The following is a 15,986-nucleotide window of genomic DNA, read 5'->3' on the forward strand; positions in this document are numbered from 1 at the left end:
GGGAATTCAGTCAGCAGCATCATTACCCTGAGATCTGCCTTACCTTCCTCTTCTTCCCTTCATAACTCTGGCTTTACCCGTCTCATCCCTCTGTACATACCAAGTCCCAGAGACATATAGGACACAACAGAAACAGAGAAAAACTGGAGTACACGCACCAACACAGTAGCGCCCATTGGGAGCCAGTACAAAGCCTGGTTTACAGATACATTTGAAACTGCCATCTTCGTTGATACACATCCCATTGAGACACATATTGGTTGTAGCGCATTCATCATGATCTAGGGAGGATGATAAGAAAGGTGATAAGAAACACGAACCTGTGGGGTGCACAAAGACTCCCCTGTTTTCAAATTCTATGTTTTGCCTTACCCCACATGTGGTCAAATCTTTATTTGCCTCTAAGACAGTGGTCTCAACATTTTCAGACTCAAGACACCCCTTAACAGACTCAAGGCTCCCCTCAGTAGACATGAGGCACCCCTTAGAACATGTTAACTCTTAGTATTCACTTAGTGTTTTGAATACAGAAAAAAGATTAGAGCAATTACAAAGAACTCAGGAAGATCACAACAAGTTTGAATGGTTTTAATGCTGTGGATTCTTATTTGAAATCTCTGAGTTTATCTTGTGAGTTATGTCTCTACACCTAGGAATGCAAATGTTGCACGCCACCTGGTAGCATCCTTGAAAGGGCCTCAAGGCACCCAGAGGCCCCTAGCTGAAACTGTTGCTCTAAGAAGAATCCTGTGTTGCCAGGGATAGGTGTGTCTGCAGCTCATCTAGGTATATCTGAGCTGGCTTTTAACTGGCTGGCTCACATACTAGTAAACTGAAATAAGCCACTATTTATGAAGGCTTATGCATCTCTGATTTAGTTAGTCTGTAAGGCACGAAGCTACTCTTAATTTCGCTCAGCATGTGTCAAGGCTTTCGGCTTCATGGGAAGAGCAAACCTGGTTGGGAGTCTGGAAGTTTTGGGCTGCCCTACAGGTCATTGGGTTGGCGGCTGAACAAGCTGGCAGGAAATCAGTCAGATTTCAAAGTCTGCCTGTCAGAAGTTCGTTGAAATTGAACAATGTCCCCTAAAAGTTTCAGCTGGGACAAATCAACAAATTTTGATGAAAAACGATTTCATCAACACTTTTCTGATGACATCCCTTTGCAACCTTTACAAAAATCCTAAAGTACTGCAGGAAGCAGCACTGGCTCTTCTCATGCCCTTTGCTCTTTGAGCTAAAGGTGAACCTACACTCTTGTGTTGTGGCACTGTGGCACTGATACCACCTTTTAGGGGTGACGTAAAACTCAGAGATCCTCATCACTCTGGGAAACTACAGGTCTTGTGGCACCCTAGTGCCCTTGCAAAATTATCATCAAGCAAAACACACTGTTAACTCCTTAGTCTCAGAGCACTGTAACTATTTCATCTGAGAGCAACTTCCATTGGATCAGTGACTCTTTCTCTCCTCTCCTTAATGGTTGTGAAATATTGCTAAAGAGGTGGCTGTATTCCTGGAATTGGGGCCGTCCATAGGTGGGGTGAATCGGGGTGAATGGCTGCGGCGACTCAGCACCGCCACCACCACTGCCGCTGCCGGCTGCACATCTGGCTGCTTGGGATCCCGCCTCCATCCACCGCTGGCTTCGTGTCCGGGGGGTGTGGAGGCGGGGCCCCGAACCGTCTGATTTGCCCTGGGCCCTGCACCCTGCTCAAGTCATTGCTACGTGGGAGGAAAGAAGTGAATTCTTAACCCATCTGTAAACCCCCTGGGCTTTGGCTTTAAATATGTTATATCTATATGCAGGGTTATTGCCGTTAGTGAGTCCATTTCTGCCCCAGCCGATGTCATGCGGAAGGAAGTGCTTACCAACACAGTTCTTGCCATCAGGGGTAATTTCAAAGCCAGCATTACAGATGCACTGGAAGCTGCCATCAGTGTTTACACAGCGGCCATTTCTACACATCACTCCATTCATGATGCACTCATCAATATCTGGCAGTGAGACAAACAGAGCAAGATAGCAGCAGACTTGATTTGTGAGCATGAGCTGCCCGTACTTTACGATTCTAACAGTAACTCTCTCTTGTCCAGTTGGGCCCAAGGGCTTTTAGCCTTAGAAGACTCAAGTTAGAGTCCACTACAAAATACAGGCAGGATACTGCTCTCAGATGCAAAAGGTAGGTCCTGACCCTAATTTCTCACTGCCCCTCCCTCTTCAGGATGCTACTGCCTATGGCACATGGTAAAGTTGCAGGGGAGACTCACTGTGCGAAACTATTATTTTCCAGGAACAGCACGGTGTCCAAGGGTTTGGAGACAAAGCTGCTCAAGCTAATAATGAATTCCCTTCTCAGCCCCTCTTCTTGTAAGGTATTGGTTCCTTAAGCAGCACTGTCTATCCATGGCCTGTATTACAAGCAAACACAGGCCTGATCCAAAGCCTGATGAAGTCAATGTTAAGGCCTCTCCACTGAATATAGTGGGCTTTGGATTCAGCACCAAGTAACCCCTTCTCTGGGCCTTGTTACACATTGCACTTTGAGCTGTGCAAATTTGGTCAATGTTAGTAGTAGCTCGAGTTCGGAGCAGTTGCACCTTAAGGCTAAAAACCTTCTCTGACCCCCAGCTGTGACTTGCCACTAGAGGATGGGTGAGCCAGGACTGGCTTCTATCCCTGCTCTCGGCAGAGGCGTGTGGAAGATGGGAGGCGGAGGAGCATGAAGCTGGGAGGTGGAGAGGTAATGGGACAGGAGTGGGAAATGAAATGGGAAGTGGAAAGGAGATGGGGATGGGGGTAGATGGTGGAAATGAAGTCAGCCAACCACTGAAGGATAAAATAAAACGATGTAAAAAAGAAAAGAATTTTAAAAGAAATAAGGAGGAAGTAGATTAAAAGAAGGTCTCATGTTTTAATAAATTGGGATTTGGGATTGGAGTGTGTGGAGGGTGCTGGTCATGCTTCCTGGGGTGTCTGGCATGTGGGAGTGATGAGGGAAGGCACTTTAGGGGGAGCTACTGCTCCTGCCCTGGGAAGGAAACCCCAGCTCATAGGGACCTGATCCTCCCCATCTCCCCACTCCTGGACCTATCCATGCCCTGAGACCTGACTAGCTGGCATGTGATCTATAAACTGTTTGCATGGGGGAAGGTGGGAGGGTTACACCCCTGGGAGCAGAAGCAGAAGTTGCTTATAGATTTGATAGATTTTGCAGACACTAGGGCTGGAAGGGACCTTGCAGGATCATCGGGTTCAGCCCCCTGCCAAGGGGCAGGAAGTCTGCTTAGGTCAGGTCAACCCAGCAAGATAAGAATCCAAGCGTTTCTTAAAAGTATCCAGAGTAGGTGGTTGCTCCATTTCTGGGGGGAGACTGTTCCAGACTCTGGAGACTCAGATGGGCAAGATTTCCCTTGTGTCCCATCTAAAATGGCCTTCCAGCTGTTTGTGGCCAGTAGACCTTGTCTTCCCTTGGGGTGCCCTGGTGAACAGACGTTCTCCCAGTTCCTGATGCACACCCTTTATATACTTATAAGCTGCCACTAAGTCCCCCCGAGCCTTTGCTTCTCCAGGCTGAAAAGTCCCATGCCTCTCAGCCTCTCCTCATAAGACCTGTAGTCATGTACGTGGCTTTCCTCTCAAGACTTTCCGCATCCTTTCTACAGTGTGGAGCCCAGAATGGATGCAATACTCCAGCTGCAGCCTCACCAAGGCTGAGTAAAGCAGAAGGATGACTTCTTGAGTCTTGCTTGAGGTTCATCGATAGATGCAAGCCAGAGTTTTATTTGCTTTGCTGGCTGCGGCATCTCATTGGTGGCTTATGTTCATCTTGTGGTCAATCATAACCCCCAAGTCTCTTTTGGTTGTGGTGCTAGTGACTATAGCACTGCCAGTCCTACAAGTATGATGTGGGTTTTTGCTTCCAAGGTGGAGCACCTTGCATTTCTCCGCGTTGAATGTCATCAGGTTTTGATTCACTCACCTTGCGAGCTTGTACAGGTTGGCCTGAATTGCCAACCTATCCTTTAGCGTGACCACACTTCCCCATAATTTTGCTTAGTGCTAGACCAATCCTCCCCCACCCACCTGCCCCTGGCAGTAGAGTTCAGGGGGTGGAAAGTTTGTTCACACAGAACAGGATGGTGAGAAGGGGACACTGCATCCTGGGATGTTGGAGGACTTCGACTTGGACAGCTTATCTGTGGGGAGTGTCCACACATTAATGGAATAGGAGCTGGGTAATACAGATCAGAGGCAAACCTGACCTTTAGTGGTGTAACTTTAAGTCACTTAAAGTGTGCTTACAACTAGTTTCAGTTGCTAATGTGTGGACAGTCGAGGGGGTTAAGAGCTCAAGGAGCTGCCTAAAGTGAATGTGTAATAAGGGCCTCTCTCTCACCAATTTGATGGAATAAATTAGAGGTCTGGAATATTGGCATAGGAGTGTGCAACTTGTTTAGAAAGGAAAGACAGGAAAAAAGAGAGGGAGAATGGTGGTATGGATCAAAAATGCATATACTTGCTCTAAAATTTAGGAAAAGAGGAAATGAAAATTTGTTCAAAGTCATTAAGTGAACATAAAGAGTGAAAATAAGAATGATGGTGTCATGTTATGGTTCTGCTACAGATTGCCCATCTTAAGGATGAACCTTTTTGTGAATAACTATCAGTAGTATCCAAAATACAGGACTCCTTGGTAATTTGGGTTAATTAGCCACACAGCCACTGGAAAAACACATGGCAGAACACAGACAGTCCTTAGAACGGGTCGGAAGCAACTTTTTGCTTCAGGAGGTGAAGGAAGCTACGAGGGCAGTGGCTGTTTAAGTTCTGTTTGTAATGGGGAAGGATTAGTTGGGAACTGAGAAGTGGAAGATACTTTGGGTGAAAGTGATTATGAAACAATAGAGTCCATTATTCCAGGGTAAGAATAAAAATAATAGTTTTCAGAAAAGCAGACTTCAAGAGGGAACAGGTAGCTAAGGTCTCCTTGCAAGACAATTAAAGGATAAAGGAGAGTAGGTACTTACTGAAAGAAGGTTTCTTAAATGCATAAAGGTAAACTATCCTATTGTACAGGAAAGGCAGGAAGCATAGGAAAGACTAACATGGCTTCCTTAAGAGTTTTTCATTGACAAGTAAATCAAAAAGGAAAACTATGTACATGAGTAAAGATGAGTGCAAAGGAATAGCACAAGCATGTAGTGATAAAACCAGAAAGACTAAGGTCCGAGTGGGCGCATCTACACAAGACGCTAAGTGCACAGGAGCCTAATAATACTGTGCAGTAGTGCATCAGAGCACAAACAGTACTAACATGTTACTGTTCAGTATTATTAGGCTACTGTGCAGTAATGTCACTAAAAAGGCATTTGCTGGCGCGATGGCACTGGTTACTGTGCATTTATTTACTACTTGATTATACAAGTACTAAATTAAATGCCCAGTAACTGCTGCACGTTAATGAACAAACCACTGAGTTTTAGTTAACCAAGGGCAAAAAACCAAACAGAAGAGATTCTGTAAATGCATTTGAAAGAAAAGGAAAACAAAGAAAAGTAGAAGCCCATTAGTAAACAGGTAAGGAGAATAAACAACAGAAGATGTAGAGAAGGCTGAAATATTCACTGTCTCTTCTATTTCAGTTTTCTCAAAAATAGTTCACTGTGGCCAGGTCCTCAACAAAAACAATGTTTAAGGAGATAGGACAGCAGGTCACAACAAGGAAATAACAGGCTAAAGACTACTTAGATGAGACAGATGTATTCAGATTGACAAACCTCGATGAAAATCATCCTTGAGTACATAAGGAACTTGACCAAAGAATCCAAGAGGACTTGAAAAGGCAAATATAGTACCTATCTTTAAAAAGAGAGTTCATAGATTTCATAGACATTAGGGGCTGGAAGGAACCTCAAAAGATCATTGGGTCCAGCCCCCCAGGCATAGGTGCAAAGTCAGCTGGGATCAAGTGACCCAGCAAGAAATAAATCAAGCTTTTTTTTGAAGGAATCCAGAGTAGGTGCTTGCACCACCTCTGGCGGGAGTTTGTTCCAGACCCTGGACACATGTATTGTAAAGAACGTTTTTTGTAATATCCAGTCTAAATCAGCCTTCCCGGAGTTTATGGCTGTTAGACCTTGTTATCCCTTAGGGAGCTCTGGTGAACAGATGTTCTCCCAGGTCCTAATGTACCCCTCTTATGAAGTTGTAGGCTGCCACCAAGTCCCCACTGAGCCTTCTCTTCTTCAGACTGAAGAGTCCCAAGTCCCTCAGCCTCTCCTCATACGGCCTTCCCTCCAGGCCTTGGATCATATGAGTGGCTCTCCTCTGGACTCTCTCAAGCTTCTCCACATCATTCCTGAAGTGGGTGCTCCCAATATTGGATGCAGTACTCCAGCTGCAGTCTCACCAGGGCCAAGTGAAGCGGGAGGATGACTTCCATGGTTTTGCTTGAGATGCATCGCTGGATGCATGCCAGAGTTTGGTTAGCTTTGCCCACCACCGCATCACATTGGTGGCTCATATTCATCTCGTGGTCAATCAAGACCCCCAAGTCCCTTTCGGTCATGGTGCTAGTGAGTGTAGCACTGCTGAGCCTGTAACTATGCTGAGGGTTCTTCCTACTGAGGTGCAGCACCTTGCACTTCTCTGTATTAAAGGCCATCCAGTTTAGGCCAGCCCACCTTGAGAGTGTGTCCAAGTTGGCCTGCATCCCCAGCCTGTCCTGTGGTGTGATGGCCCTTCCCCATAATTTGGAATCATCTGTGAACTTGGCCAGTTCACACCTGACCCCTGAATCTAGATCACTGGTGAAAATGTTATAGTACCGGCCCAAGTACTGCGCCCTGAGGGACTCCACTGGTAACATTGTGCCACGTTGATTTGTTCCCTTCCACTAGTACTCTTTGGGTCTGACCCCATAGCCAGTTGCCTAGCCATCGGACCATATGATGATCTATGCCACAATTACTCAGCTTAACCATGAGGACATCATGAGGAACTAGGTCAAAGGCCTTCTTAAAGTCCAGATAAATGATGTCCACATCATCTCCCTTGTCCAGAGCAAATGTTACCTGGTCACAGAAGGAGATGAGGTTGGTCAGGCAAGACCTGCCAGTCACAAAGGCACATTGGCTGGCATTCAGAAGCTTGCCTTCCATTAGTCTGGCATTAATGGATCCCTTGACAATTTTCTCCAGAATTTTTCCAGGGATGGACAACAGACTGATTGGTCTATAGTTCTCCGGTTCATCCCTCCTCCCTTTTTTGTACATAGGGACCACATTGGCTCTTTTCCAGTCATCAGGGACCTCGCCTGAGCACCATGATTTTTCAAATATCCCTGCCAAGGGAGGATGCAATGATGTCTGCCAGCTCTTTCAAGACCCTTGGGTGCATTTTATCTGGGCCTATGGACTTGTGAATATCCAATTTTCTCAAGGTGTTCCCTCCCTGATCAACATCAATTTTTGGCCCATCACCCACTCCCAAGTTGGTTTGTGCCATTCTTGGTAGTGTGATACTCGTGGGAGGATGAAAAACTGATGTGAAAAAATCATTTAGGAGATTGGTCCTTCTTTGGCATCTGATGTCAGTTGCTCCATTGGATCTTTCAGGGGCCCAAAACTGTCTTTGTTCTTTTTCCTACTTCCCACATATCTAAAGAAGGACTTTTTGTTGTCCTTGATCCCCGGAGCAAGCCTAATTTCAGTTTGTGCCTTGGCTTTTCTTGACCACTCTCTGCAGGTACAGGCAAATGCACAGCAATCCTCTTTCGTAATGCTTCCTGTTTTCCAGCTGGTGTAGGCTACTCTTTTGAGCTTAATGAAGTCCAACAGGTCCTTACTCAGCCATAAGGACTTCCTTGCTCATTGACTGCATTTCTTGTGAGAAGGGATGTCTTTGCCCTATGCTTCAAGGATTATGTTTTTGAGTGATGACCATTCCTCATGAACTCCTTTTGGGGGGCAGGGGTGGTATGGCCTCTGATTGCCTGATGTGACCAATTCTCTCACTTTACAGAAGTCGTCCTTCCCAAAGCTAAAGACTTCTGTTTTACTGAAGGGTTTTCCTGGTCTTTGGTGAACTAAGAAGGTGACCAACTCATGGTTGCTGTCACCAAGCTTCCCCCCATCTGCAGATCGCTCACTAGGTCCTCCCCTTTGGCCAGGACCAGATCCAGCAATGCCTCTCCCCTAGTTGGCCCATAGACCTCCTGGGTTAGATAGAGGTCATCGATGCACATGAGAAAACTATGCAACCTGTCAGATTTGGCCATGTGATCATCCCAAGAGATGTCTGGGAAGTTGAAGTCTCCCATGATGATCAAGCATCGGGAGCGTGTGGCTTCGACCAGTTCCCTAATGAATTTCTGATCTAGGTCTTCTTCTTGGTGGCAGGGTCTATAGTAGACTTCTATGAGTAAGTCACCCTCCCCATGTTTTCCTCATATCTTGACCCAGAGGGTCTCAAGATGCCCTTCCTGGTTTGGAAAATCAATCTGCAGAGAGGTGAGCTGATTTTTGACATAGAGAGCAACACCCACACCCCTCTCTCCCACTCGGTCTCTCCTATACAGTGTAACTCTCTACTGCCACCAACCAATCATAGGTGGAGTCCCACCAGGTCTCTGTAATTCCTACAAGGTTGTAGTCATTATCACATAGGAGAAGGGCCAGGTCCTCATGCTTGTTTCCCAAGCTCCTGGTGTTGTGTACAGGCAGTTAAGTCTTCCATATGAAGCCCAATGCTTCCCTGAGGGGTTTAGTGGGACCTTTCCTTGGGCTGTCTCCCTTGGGCTGCCCAAGTTATTGGTAGTGCAGCTGACATGACCTGGGCTAAAACTGTTAGTAGACCACCCATTCCCCAGAGGTCTCAGTTTAAGATAAAATATAGCAATGAGAATTATATACCCAATTAATACCTGGGAAAATTTTGGAACAAATTATTAAACCTAGAAAAAAATGAAGTGATAAATAGCAGTGTCATAGAAACAGATCTAATTTTCTTCCTTATAGGGTAACCAGCCTAATTAATCAAAGGAAGGGGTTTGACATTGTCTCACAGGATATTTTCATAATTAAGTTAAGGAAATATGATCTAGGTTGGGGTGCTCAAGCTCTGACCACAGGCCAGCCTGTGGCACCATGTCATCCGGCCCAGCTAGCTTCCCAGGGTCTGGAAATTTGGTAGCGAGGAAACAGTGGTACTGCTCCCTTGCTGCCAAATCTTTGGACCTATGGTGAACCCCAGGCTCTGAGCACAGGATGCAGCATATGATCCCAATGCACAAGGTCAGGTGGGGACAGCATGGGCCCCAGGGCCCAATCTCCATGTAGGAGCTTGCGCGAGAGGGGTGCCAAGCCGCCAGGACTCAATCCCAATGTGAAGGGGGTGGGAGACTCGATCCTGGAGTCAGGGGAGGGAGGAGATGGAGTTCTCAGTGGAAGACTTCCTGGCTCCAGAGGCTTGTTCACTGGTTATACCTCCCTTTTATAAGAAACTCCTCTTGGCACTTCATTTTCTTTTGATCTGACATATTCTTGAGCAAATCCAGACACAGACATACCGATACAGGCCTGCTTAGTGGGGGTGCTCTGGAAGCCCTCATGGCACTTGCAGTGGTAGGACCCAGGTGTATTTACACAGTCTCCATGCAAACAGGGGCTGCTGGAGCATTCATCCACATCTGAAAGGAAAAAAGCCTAAAGCTAGAAGCCACCAATATATTGAGTCTAGGCCTGCTCTGCAGCACTTCATCATGGACCCCACAGATAAACCCAACCAAAGACCAGGAAACGTTGATTAAGCAGCAAGGGCTTGATTCTGCAAGGTGTTAAGAACCATCCCCTCAGCTCTTATATTTAGCACCTCTAGGATCAGGCCGTGCATTAGCACATACCTTAACAAGCCAGTGTGGAAGGGGGGTGTGGTAAGTTACACATACTGTTCTCTAGAGCAGCATTTCTCAACCTGTGGGTCACAGGAATATATAAAAGGGTCATGAACAAACTTTAAAAAATGGATCAACAAACTAAAAATGGATTATCCTTTAAAGGAAAAACTGTGGGAAACTGCAGGTTTCCCTGTGCAGACTGGCAGAGTTCTAGCCTACCGGGGGCTGCTTGGGGCTGGGGGAATGCGAGGAGGAGGGTGATCAGGCAGGGGGTGTGTAACAGAGGGCCTGCTCTGGGCCAATTTCACTGTGGCCTGCACACCTATTTCTGGGCTAACCACCTGCCTTCTTGGTAATTGATTAATTGCTGTTAATAAAGTGCGAGGCTGCCCACTTCTTGCCCTGATGCCAGGGGGCACTATCTGTGGCTCCGTTCCTCCCCTACACTGCAGCCCAAGCCTCGCAGATGGCATCTAGATGTTATCATCATCACCGGTCCCCACATTGGGCCCCAGAATCCTCCTAATTTAACCCCACCTGGATTCCTCTCCTCAGGCGGTCTCATCCGCCTTCATACTAGGCAGCATAGCTCCCTGAACCACTTCCCCTTTGGGTGTGGTCCCCCTGAGACCTTTGGCTCACTAGCCCTGGCCCACCTCCTGGCCAGTTGGAACCCCAGGCCCTTGGCTCTTGGCCATTCCTCACGGTGGGCCCCTGGCCCTTTGACCCTTCCAGTCCTGGCCCCAGCATTGACCAGTCAGGGGAAGTCCAGACAGGCATGAGTCTATGGCCTTTTCTCTATTGCTGGGGGTCCACCCTCTAGACCTTGAAAAGGGGGAAACACACCTGGTTGTGGGGGCTAGGGGTTAAGGCACCCCAACCCACCTTTCACCAGGGTGGTAACTGGTCTGGCATTTCCTGGGGGCTCCCACACCACTGAGAACCCCACCAGGCCACCCACTCCCGGCAGGGTGCAGTTTTAGGTTATTCCCAGGACCAGGAGTCTCCTATCCTTCCCCTACAGCTCCTCCCTTACCTCCAGATGATACCATCAGCCCTCCGGCCAGGCAATGTTGTTGCCTGCCTCCAGCAGCAAAACTGCCCTGTTTATATGGACAGCCCTAAATCTAAAATGGCTGCCCTAATCAGGCACCTGCCAGCTGTTGCCTTCTGGCCCTTAAAGGAGTAAGTGCCCTGCCACAGGGTGCCATGTGCATATGTGCACACACACATGGATGTGGCAACCAGGCAGCATGAGGAGCAGATCTTGCAACTCCCCACAGGTAATTCTATGGCGTGGAGGGAGTAGACGAGGTTTTGAGGGGCAGCAGCCCACTGGCGACACTGCCCACACCCCACCTCCACCCTGGGGTAGAGCTGTGCCCTGAGGGGGGTAGTGGTGGCAGCCAAGCCATGGAGGCAGCATAAAGCTGCAGCCTAGCATGCGAGAGGCTGGTGGCAGGACAAGGTGAGGGCAGTGCAGCCCCCTACCACTATTTGTTACTGCTTGTGCTGCTGGTGGTGTGGCTGGCATGGAGGTTCTGGTGGCAGTGGCAGCAAAGAGTCTTGCTGCCCCGCTCTGCCCTCCCGTGGTGAGTTCTGCCTGCTCTTGCCTGTGCCGGTCCAGCCAGGCTGCAGCCCCGTGTCTGCTGTGGGTGCAAAAATTTTGGGGCCAGATGCCCACATTCCCCTGCCCCACAGACTGCAGGGCTTGGGTCTGGGGGACAGCATATTGGAAATGAGGGGCACAAACAAAGCTGGGGGGTGGGGCTGTGGGTTGGGAGTGAGGGGCACTGGCAGGTCCAGGGGGCTGTTTTCTACTTAAACTATTTACTGGGTCAAGCCTGGTGATTGATGTTTACAAATGGGTCCTGGTAAAATAAAGGTTGAGAACCACTGCTCTAGAGGCCCTAAGCTGAGGGTCTCAGAATCCAGCGGGTCTCCAGGATCAATAAGTCCCTTGGAATCCCAGGCATGGGGATGACTTGGCTGTATGATGAGGTGGCAAAGACTGAGATGAGGGACAGCAGCTTGGCGAGTACCTGGCCCACATGCCCATTCATCTCAGACATGGGGGCAGTCTTTATCTGGAGGTAAATAAACATTTTTCCCTGAAACCCTGCTGCAGGCAACAACAAATACCTCGACTTTCATGCTTGTATCTGCCAGATGAGGGCAAGGCTGTTGTCTCTCATTGTGCGAGCACAATAGTGCCTCACTGCGCTCCTTCACCTCTGGGTACTGTGAAGAGCACTGCAGTCATCAGCACTGTTGCAAGAATCCCGGGCTGGGGACAGTACTGAGGACCCCAGAGACAGCCACATACCATTGGGAACAGACGTCTGGAGCAGGCCTGGAACATGCTTTGTGGCCTAGCCGGCTGTCTGCCAAGGACATGTTCCTTACCGATGCACTCTCCACGCACGTCCTGCTTGTATCCCATGTTGCACTCACATCGGTAGCTGGAGGGGGTGGGGATGCAGCGCCCATTCAGACACAGGTTGGTGAAGTGCTTGCAGATGTCAATGGTCTGATTTAAGGTGGCAGTTCCTGAAAAACAAGCAAGTAACAGAGACAGTTTGGGCGTGTAAAGAGCAGCTCCTCAACTAGTAGCCCTTGCCCATGATCCCTCCTCTGTATCACCAGGCCTTCATTTCAGATTTTTTTCAGTCTGAGAGAGGGTGCCCAGAGAAATGGAAAACACGTATGTAGAGCATATATCCCATGCTGGGCACTATGGGCTTGGCTTCCCAGCATTTTCTGTAATTCATAGGCCACCCGAAGTCATCTCTCTGCTTCCCCCCGCCTGGAGTCATGCTATAAGTTTCAGTTTTATGCATCTCATGGGACTCAGCAGCGAGTGATACTGTGTTCAGCCCATTCCCTCCCCAAGGCAATGAGGGGGTTTTCTATTCTCACTGACACAGAAAAGAGTCCTTGGTTTTTGAACACAAGCAACAATTTCCCCCAGGACATTCCAGACCAATGGACTCACCTTGTTGGAGGGTCAAAGAGACAAAGCTGCCCCTGGGGGAAGATCCCGGATTTCCCCGTTTGCAAGAACTTGTTAAAAAACAATCAGAGGACAGTCGCAGGCTACCAACCCCATTTTAGTGGTTCATGCAAGCCTGTGCTTTCTACAACCATCCTTGGGTTCCAGCACAACTCCCTCTACAACTTGGGTCTCCTTATTTGCCTACTGTAGCATCCAGGGAAATTTCATTTTTCTGGCACATTTTGGCCCAGTAATGAAAAGCCCTGGCAAAGCAATGGGACTGGAGGAGCAGGAGCTGCTGCAGCTCAGATCTGCAAGGTAGTGGCTGAGATACCATCTTTGTCAGAGACCCTGGAATTCAAACCCCAATCTGTGACACCCACAGGCAGAGAACCAGGCTGCAGAAAGACTAGCCACGTACCTGCTCCAGCTCACTCTGAGTCTGACCATGAGATTCCTAACAAGGCATTGGATGACCTGAGAGGACAAATGGAGGCCACAAGCCCCTGATGGGAGAGCTATAAACCTCCCGTTTCCTGTAGGGCCTTGTCTTCGCAACAATATTCTTTGTACCTTTCCCCTGGACTTCCTTGCTTAACCCCTGCACTGCTGCTTCTGTTTTGGACCTCCCACCTCTGAACCCCTGCCTCACTCCCATATCACCCCTGCCTTGGACCTTCCTGCCATTCCTCCAGCCTTGCTCCAGCCTTAAACCTTGCTTACCCTCTCTCATATTTTGGATTTCCCAGCTCCTGACCTGGACTCACTTGGACTCAGATTGGCACCCAGTGTGACACTCAACTTTGGCTTCTGGACTTATGATATAACCCCCTCAGCTTCTGAATTCAAGCCAACCATGTCTGAGTTGTACCTGTGACAATCTTGCTCAAGACAGCATTACGGATACTTTATCTCAGAGCATAAAGATACTTTCTATTCTTTATAATTCTTAATGTTTTATGCCTTTTAACTGCTGCTGGACACTAAGCTGATTTTTTTTGGCAATAGGGATACAGACTGATTTTTAGCTCTCTTTCTTTTGTGGCAACAGTTAATGTAGAGTCCATCATCTAGGCTTATTTTGAACTATTTATTCCCCCGTGTGCATTGTGCACTACTTTGCACTTATCAACACTGATTTTCATCTCCAGGTTTTTTGCCCTTTCGCTCAATTTTGCAACCAAGTTGCTAGGCATTTATTCCTCTGCACTAGACAGGGAAGGGAGGGAGGAAGGTTGTGAGAGCTCTGTTCCTATTCTGTAATTAGAAAGACATTCGCCATTGGAAGGCAGGCTGCCTCTTTGGCACTGAGAGCTGCCTCAGCTCCCTGGCTCAGACATAAAACACCCTTTGATCTGTATGCTGAGCTCAGCATTCTGCACAGCATTAGTGTCACATCCCATTGCTCCACAGATGTCAAGACAAACCTAGCGACTGGGGTAAAGCACTGTTACCTTGTTCACATGCATGCAGCTCAGACAAGCAGGCAGACACGCTGGATGTTCTAAGACATGCAGTGTTGTAAGAAAGGTATTTTAATTTACCAATACTTGAACTTCCTGGGCCCATTCCAGGCAGGCCTGGGATCCCGCCTTGTCCATTAGCCCCATTTGGTCCAATGCCTCCAGGTCCACTGATTCCAGGTCCAACACCATTAGGCCCAAATCCAGGAATTCCTGGGAAGCTCCCAGGGAACCCTGGCACTACTGGGAGTCCTTCAATGCAGAGTCTGCGGTATTCATCTGAAATGAAACAGCTGCCTTAGTGCTTTCCAACAGCCTGGTCCAACGCTCCTTGTTCATGTCAAATGAGTATAACAGAATAGCCGAGAGGCAGAGGCCAGGGACAGGGCCAAACTGGCACAAGGACATCAAAGCCTAGGTACTCAGAGAAGTCTAGTAGGAAGAAAGGGACTCTGCCTGGGGACAGAGAGTGTATTTAGAGACAGGAAGATGGGTTAGGAAGGATGGAAGCATGAGTTACCTTCTGTCAGTAATGAAGCCCTGCTGAGGTATGTGGTCTTTGCAGCCATGTGGCCAATAGATCCTGCACTGGAGTAACTAGGGGGCCAGTCTCTTCCATGTAGCAGGGCCCAGGATGTAGCAGGGCCAACCAGATATCATTGTTCAAACAAGATTTTAAATGGATTGTTGCCCTGCATTGCAAAGAAGTAAAGGGAGACCTGGGAAGGGGGAGTGCAGTCACACAGCAAGGCAGAGATAGAGACAGAAAGAGCACTCAGAGCCCAAGGGTCCCAGCTCCCAAACCCTGAGGTTGTCATTAGGTCACTCTCTAACTTATTCACCAAAAGTCTGACTGATTTTTGGGATAGGCTGAAGCTGAGGCTGAGGCAAGCAGTAAGATTATTGCCCTGCAAGAATCCTTCTGAAATGCCTTTACAAAGAGGCGATGTCCTGAGTCAGGTGATCTTAAATCTGAACTCCCCGACACTGGATGCCTGCACTACAACCATCTTCAGTGCATGTGTGTCAGTGAGTTCCCTCACAGGTCCTGTATTCTGGTGTAGGACACACACCAGGGCAGCTCACTACCAGTCAGTAGCAGGTTGGACTCAGTAGGATACTGGGGATTTACTGTTTTCCTTACCAGATCCCCTGACTGGGCACATTTCAGGAGTCTGCCCAATTGCCCAGCAGCGTCCAGAGTCACAGCAGCATTGCATCTTGGTGTATTGGCCCGGGAGCTCCCCAGCGCAGCGTCCACCGATCAGAGCTGAGAAACATGTGCCAATCCGCTGGTCTGCAACAATAAGAGTGAGAGAAGCCCCACATACATGGAGGTGGAGCCTAAGAGGGGAGATCATAGAACCATAGAAAATTAGGGTTGGAAGGGACCTCAGGAGGTGATCTCAAAGCAGGAGCATCCCCAACCAGATCATCCCAACCAGCTTTGTCAAGCCTGGTCTTGAAAACTCCCAAGGATGGAACTTCCACCACCTCTCTGGGTCATCAGTCCCAGGGTTTTACTACCCTCCTAGTGAGACAATTCTTCCCAATACTTAACCTCAATTTCTCTTGCTGCAACTTGAGCCCATTGCTCCTTGTTCTGTCATCTATCACCACTGAAAACAGT

General features: G+C 48.3%; 1 protein-coding gene across 1 annotated transcript in view; it reads right to left on the bottom strand.

Annotated features, from left to right (window-relative positions):
* The window catches only part of FBN3 (fibrillin 3), an 87,884-nt gene extending 72,152 nt beyond the window's left edge, over positions 1 to 15,732 (bottom strand). Inside the window, exons 1-6 of the mRNA XM_019550669.1 lie at positions 15,501 to 15,732; positions 14,438 to 14,635; positions 12,305 to 12,448; positions 9,572 to 9,691; positions 1,872 to 1,997; positions 159 to 281 (exon numbers count right to left, since the gene is read on the bottom strand). Of these exons, the coding sequence (XP_019406214.1) occupies positions 159 to 281; positions 1,872 to 1,997; positions 9,572 to 9,691; positions 12,305 to 12,448; positions 14,438 to 14,635; positions 15,501 to 15,717 (928 nt within the window). The 5' untranslated portion in view covers positions 15,718 to 15,732. The remainder of the gene's footprint in view (positions 1 to 158; positions 282 to 1,871; positions 1,998 to 9,571; positions 9,692 to 12,304; positions 12,449 to 14,437; positions 14,636 to 15,500) is intronic.
* Positions 15,733 to 15,986: the final 254 nt, after the last annotated feature.

The sequence above is a fragment of the Crocodylus porosus genome, unplaced genomic scaffold (genome assembly GCF_001723895.1).
Source record: "Crocodylus porosus isolate Cpor-Errol unplaced genomic scaffold, CroPor_comp1, whole genome shotgun sequence".
Taxonomy (NCBI): domain Eukaryota; kingdom Metazoa; phylum Chordata; order Crocodylia; family Crocodylidae; genus Crocodylus; species Crocodylus porosus.